The following is a 6,634-nucleotide window of genomic DNA, read 5'->3' on the forward strand; positions in this document are numbered from 1 at the left end:
GGGCATTCAGGCCATTACTAACTACAGGAAAACATCACCTTCCTGTGACAATGATGCCACCCTCCCAGATGCACTGAATGACTTCTATGCACGGTTTGAAACACAGAACAACATTGCAGCGGAAAAGTCCATCCTTCCGCAAAATGACCAGGTGCTGTGCCTGACTGCGGCTGATGTGAGGCGTACTCTGCGTGGAGTTAACCCATGGAAAGTTGCTGGACCAGACAACATCCCAGGTTGTGTGCTCAGAGAATGTGCTGACCAGCTTGCAGATGTCCTGACAGATATCTTCAATATCTCTCTGAGCTGCGCCGTGGTCCCAACATGCTTCAAGACCACCACCATCGTCCCCGTGCCTAAGAAGCCCATGGTGTCGTGTCTCAACGACTACCATCCCGTCGCACTCACATCCATCATCATGAAGTGCTTCGAGAGACTCGTCATGAGACACATCAAGACCCAGCTTCCCCCTTCTATGGACTCCCTGCAGTTCGCGTACCGGTCCAACTGCTCTACAGATGATGCCATCTCTACCACACTTCATCTGGCACTCACACATCTGGAAAAAAAGGGCACCTATGTAAGAATGCTGTTAATAGACTTCAGTTCAGCATTCAACACCATTGTTCCTCAGCATCTGATTGGAAAGTTGAGCTTACTGGGATTGAACACCTTCCTCTGCGACTGGATCCTGGATTTCTTGACCATACTGAGTACTGGTGCTCCCCAGGGCAGCGTACTCAGCCCTCTGCTGTTCACACTGCTGACTCATGACTGTGCAACGATGCACAGTTTGAATCACATCACCAAGTTCACTGATGACACGACCGTGGTGGGTCTCATCAACAAAGACAACAAGTCAGCATACAGAGAGGAGGTGCGAGAACTGGTCAGCTGGTGTAAGGTCAACAACCTGTATCTGAATATTGACAAGACAAAAGAAATAGTTGTTGACTTCAGGAGAGCAAGACGAGATCACTCCCCGCTTGCCATCAACGGCTCCTCAGTGGAGATCGTGAAGAACATCAAGTTTCTTGGTGTTCACTTAGCAGAGAACCTCACCTGGACCCTGAACACTAGTTCCATCATCAAGAGAGCCCAGCAACGTCATTACTTCCTTCGGAAGCTGAGGAAAGCCCATCTCCCATCACCCATTCTCACTACCTTCTATAGAGGTACTGTAGAGAGCATCCTGAGCAGCATCATTACCTGGTTGGGGAACTGCACTGCCTTTGACCGCAAGACCCTCCAGAGAATAGTGAGAACAGCTGAGAAGATCATTGGGGTCTCTCTTCCCTCCATCATGAACATCTACATAACACGCTGCATCCAGAAAGCCACCAACATTGTGAAAGACCCCACACACCCCTCACATGAGCTGTTCACCCTTCTGCCATCTGGAAGAAGGTACCGCAGCATCCAGTCCCGCACCTCCAGACTGTGCAACAGCTTCTTTCCAGAAACCATTAGACTCCTGAACTCTGGCTAATTCCAATTCCAATTCAGATTCCAAAAATGGGCACTTTTATACACACACACATATACACATGCTTATACACAGTCACACACACACACATACATACATACATATCCATATACACACTCACACATTGTTTTGCATTGGATTAGTGCTGAAATTAAACCTCACACAAATAAACTATGCACTCCTGTTGCAGTCTTGCACATTATCCTACTTGCTGCTAGAGTACTGTACTAAACCAGCACTGTACTCTGAACTGTTCTGGCTGCTACCGGTGACTGCTATGTTTAGTATAGCATGTCACTGACTCCTATGCTCAACTCACTTTACATATTCCCAGTACTGTGTACTGGACTAAATAATTGCACTGTCTACTCAATTTGTATTTGTCCTGTCCTGTATTTATTATTGTTTATTTAATGTTTATGACATTTTGCACTATATTGGACTGTTTGCACTTGTGTAGCATGTTGTCTGTTGCACTGTTGTTTTGTGTTGCACCATGGTCTTGGAGGAACATTGTCTCATTTTTATTGTGTACTTGTATATAGCTAAATGACAATAAAACCTCTTTGAACTTGAACTTGAAATTTCCTCACTTCTAAATATTCCACAGTCAACTGTAAGTGGTATTATAAGAAAGTGGAAGCTATTTGGAATGACAGCAACTCAGCCACCAAGTAGTAGGTAAGGTAAAATGACAGAGTCGGTCAGTGGATGCTGAGGTGCATGGTGTGCAGAGGTTGCCAACTTTCTGCAGAGCCAATCACTACAGACCTCCAAACGTCATGTGGCCTTCAGATTAGCTCAAGAACAGTGTGTAGAGAGCTTCATGGAATTGAGTTTCCATGGCCGAGCAGCTGCATCCAAGCTTTACATCACCAAGCACCATGCAACGTGTCAGATGCAGTTGTGTAAAGCATGCTGCCACTGGACTCTAGAGCAGTACAGACATGTTCTCTGGAGTGACGAATCACAATTCTCTGTCTGGCAATCCGATGGACAAGTCTGTGTTTGGTGGTTGTCAACCAACGGTACTTGTCTGACTGCATTGTGTCAAGCGTAAAGTTTGGTGGTGGGTGGATTATGGTGTGGGGTTGTTTTTCAGGAGTTGGGCTCGGCCCTTTAGTTCTAGTGAATAGAACTGTTAATTCTTTAGTATACCAAGAGATTTTGGACAATTTCATGCTCCCAACTGGGTGGGAACAGTTTGGGGATGGCCCCTTCCTGTTCCAACATAACTGTGCACCAGCACACAAAGCAAGGTCCATAAAGACATGGATGAAAGAGTTTGGTGTGGAAGAACTTGACTGGCCTGCATCGGGTCCTGACCTCAACCCAAAAGAACACCTTTGGGACAAGTTAGAGCGGAGACTGCCAGCCAGGAGACGGTCTCACCCAACATCAGTGTCTGACCTCACAAATACGCTTCTGGAAGAATGGTCAAAAGTTCCCATCAACACACTGCTAAACCTTGTGGAAAGCCTTCCCATAAGAGTTGAAGCTGTTATAGCTGCAAAGGGTGGGCCGACATCATATGAAACCCTATGGATTAAGTTTGGGATGTCATTCAAGTTCATATGCGTGCGAAGGTAGACGAGCGAATACTTTTGGGCATATAGTGTGTAATATCTACACGAAAGGGGAGCAGGCGGATGCATCCATCCAGCTATATATATATATATATATATATATATATATATATATATATATATATATATATATATATATATATATATATATAAGCTTATTATCAGCCACAGCGAACAGTAGCATACAACTACTATAGTATTTCACGTCCACAAGTGTACAAATACACTTGCATTGCTGACTTGCATTGCTGTCAGCTTGTAAATCACTACAGATCCCGGGAAGGGGCGTGGAAACCGAGGCATAAATTTACCAGGGAGCGTACGGGGACCCAGTCACGTATCACTCAGAGCACTGCAGACGGGTATCAGTATTACAGTATTACAGTATTACCGACGGCATGTGGTCGATAAAGACGTAAAATCGTCACGTGCTCATTCTGGTAGGGCGTTCTCACCAAGCCACGTGATCCGGAAGCTGATCACAGGCAACGATGCATCTCCCATCTTTTCAAGCCCGGCGCTGATATTGCACCAGAAATGATGGAGACCATCCATCTGATCTGGAGCATTCGCAACCCGAAACGAACGTGGGCATAGCAAAACGTTTGGATGTGAACTATGTAACGTTTTTATTATGTTTCTTGGCAAAGAATTGTAATGAGCTTTATCTACTCCTAGGTGAATCACTTTGAATTGCCGTTGTGTATGAAAGGTACTACAGAAATAAACTTGCCTTGCCTTGTATAAGCCAGTTAGCCCAGTAAACGGCGGGTGGGGTACGTGTAGGAACTTTCAATTTCATTTTATTTTAAATCTATATTTTATTTCCTAATGCGTAAATGAAAGACATTGTGGACTTGCCTATTAATTCCACCATCTATGCTGCACTTTAAATAGGCCTAACTCTCAAACTTTTTCCCTATAAACACTATACATTAAATGCAGCTGCGTTATGTAGGACAGGCACATCACTGCCGAACCTGTTGCACGAGCGACTCCTACACGGGCGTTTCTAGGGATGGAAAGGCTACAAGCGAGTATGAAACGCCACCAAAACACGGTTCAATTCCTCTACAACGGTCATGTCAGAGTCCAGCAAGAAAAGTTAGCTAATTTAACACCGACGTACGAGCATCGTCACGAACGCTCTTCCACTTTCCCAGTGAGCTTATGTTCAAAATGTTAAATATTAACAAGACACTCAACTAAAGCTGATCTGAAAACGCGATGTTTTCCGTCCATGACGTCGCAGGATGCGAGTGCCTAACTAAGGTGCACAGGGAAAACAGAGCGCGAGGCACTTTATCTGTGCCGCGTGCATAAACAAAGCCCTGCATTCCAGTGAGTCTCCGCTCTTTGACTGTGAATCCTAGCTAGGTCGCGGTCGCCCATAGTGAAAGCATGTCAATGCCTTTCAACGTGACCTGCATCCGCCATACCGTGTTGGCTCAGCTGCACGACAACATTCTCTTCCTCCGCGCGTAAGTGCGCTCTACAGCTCACGCACGAACGCGCACACACACACCGCGCGAGCCGACGGTGTCCGCGACCGAAGGAAACGTCACTGTAGTCGAGCAGCTACCTGGAGCCGAGCTAAAGGACGGAGGCTTTATAGCTGCATTCACACCACAGACGTTTCTGTCAGGTAATTTATTTTCTTTGCGAGATAATTCAATTAAACATTTAAACTTCTTGATGCCATCTCAGCCGTTGCTATGTACAGAATTGGAAATGAAAGTGAATAAGGAACCGCAAGTGGCCCCTCGTCCTGTACAGCTGTATTTACAAACTTTTAACCGTTGTTTGTTTTACGTGGTAAAAAAACAAAAAAACAAAACATAATTGTAGGCACACAAACTAATGCAGCGTCCGTCCATAAAACCCGTCCAGTATGGACTCGGGTCCGTGTGGTGTTTATGTTGTCAATGACCTTGTAGTTGGTGTACACTGCTTCCGCCTCACTGCACGTTAAACGTAGCGTTATAGTAGTAATGGCACTTTTTTTCTGTATAATTATCTCCCACCAACGGCGACGCTTTTAATACAACTATCCCCGGTACTGAGGTGATTACCATCACGACTAAGTAGAGTCCAGGTGAACTTCTCGGAACGTCTTAAAGACAAGTGGGTCTTGAACCTGCCTGCGTCTGGTCGACGTCAATTAATATGAACTATAACTGCGTTTGATGACCGTTTCTCGCACGTCAGGGTGAAATGTCTGTACTCTCGAGGCAGTTTTATTCCCTGACACGTCGGCGGCGAGAGACTATCGGTGTCGGTACTTCCTCGAGGCGTCGGTTTTGACAGTTGATGAGCGCGTGCGCTTGTGATGCGATCTTTCACAGACGCGCGAGCGATGGCGGAGGACATGAAGGACAAGCTGCAGCGGTACCGCACAGCACCTTTCGACGCCCGCTTCCCGAACCAGAACCAGACGAGGAACTGCTGGCAGAATTATCTAGGTCAGTCTGGTGTCACGGCGTTTAGGAGGTGTTGACTGTCAAACGCACTGTTATGTCGTTTAGACGGCTTGCTGTAGCGTGACTGTGCGCATCTCTCTCTCTCTCTCCTCAAATTAAACAGACTATCATGTTTGTGTGCTGAATGGAAAGATCCGTTCAAATATGTATGACGTTTACCAGTGTTATCCGTATCCAGTAACCTGTGCCAATGGATGCAAGAATTCACTTCATCATTAATTGTGGAAATCTTGAAGATTCCTCTTTCTAGACCTAGCAGGCACACGCACACGGCCGCTGTGTTATCTATTGTGGTTTATTTTTACAGATTTTTACAGATGCCAAAAATCCCTGGAGGCCAAAGGAATGGATGTGGAACCATGTGACTGGTACAAGAAAGTATACAAATCACTGTGCCCCATTTCATGGGTAAGACACTTTTTGTGTTCCTAAAGTACAGCAGTTGATCAGTTTTCTTACAAAAACTGATATTGACCCAAAGCATTTTAGATATGCCAGGGGTTCCTAATCCCACACCATATGGCCTCACATTCTGCATTGTCATTGGTTACTTACCAGCTAGTTCATTTCAAAGCTAAATAAATAAATAATCATAGTGATGTCCTCATGGTTGGGGTAAGAAACAGTTACTGTATAAGTTTAAAAGATTTACCTCAAAAACTGATGTCCTGTGTGCCAGATCGAGAAATGGGACACACAGCGAGAGGATGGGACATTCCCGGGGAAGATCTGAGGATCTCGCCACCAAAGAGCGATATCACCATTGTTATCGCTGCCGCAAAAACCTCAAGATGTTTGTGTCTGTAGCATGATTTGGTATCCTGCTGAGTCAGACCTTAACTCCCATTGATGCAACTGTGGATCGGCAGACTGGGATGGATCTTTGTCATTCCTATTTAAAGTGAAAGCATTGTACCACAGCTTCTCTATTAAATATCTCAGGCATTTTATTGAAATTCTGTTGTGCGTGACTGGTTAATTGAGCTCTCCAGGGTTCCACCTCCTTTCACATATTATCTGTAAATGTAAATATGTTAACATTTGAATGTTTATTTTTAATATTTTAAGGTAAAGTTTTTCTT

The 6,634-nt window shown here is 45.0% G+C and overlaps 1 protein-coding gene across 1 annotated transcript; it reads left to right on the top strand.

The window, feature by feature from the left end:
• Window positions 1–4,506: 4,506 nt before the first annotated feature.
• On the top strand, window positions 4,507–6,508 carry cox6b1 (cytochrome c oxidase subunit 6B1). The gene is made up of 4 exons (XM_027003129.3): window positions 4,507–4,717; window positions 5,418–5,534; window positions 5,860–5,960; window positions 6,232–6,508. The coding sequence occupies exons 2-4, from the start codon at window positions 5,429–5,431 to the stop codon at window positions 6,283–6,285; spliced, it is 261 nt and encodes an 86-aa protein (XP_026858930.1). The 5' UTR covers window positions 4,507–4,717; window positions 5,418–5,428; the 3' UTR covers window positions 6,286–6,508.
• The last annotated feature ends 126 nt before the right edge of the window (window positions 6,509–6,634 follow it).

The sequence above is a fragment of the Electrophorus electricus genome, chromosome 14 (assembly GCF_041902795.1).
Source record: "Electrophorus electricus isolate QZ-2024a chromosome 14, ASM4190279v1, whole genome shotgun sequence".
NCBI classification, from domain to species: domain Eukaryota; kingdom Metazoa; phylum Chordata; class Actinopteri; order Gymnotiformes; family Gymnotidae; genus Electrophorus; species Electrophorus electricus.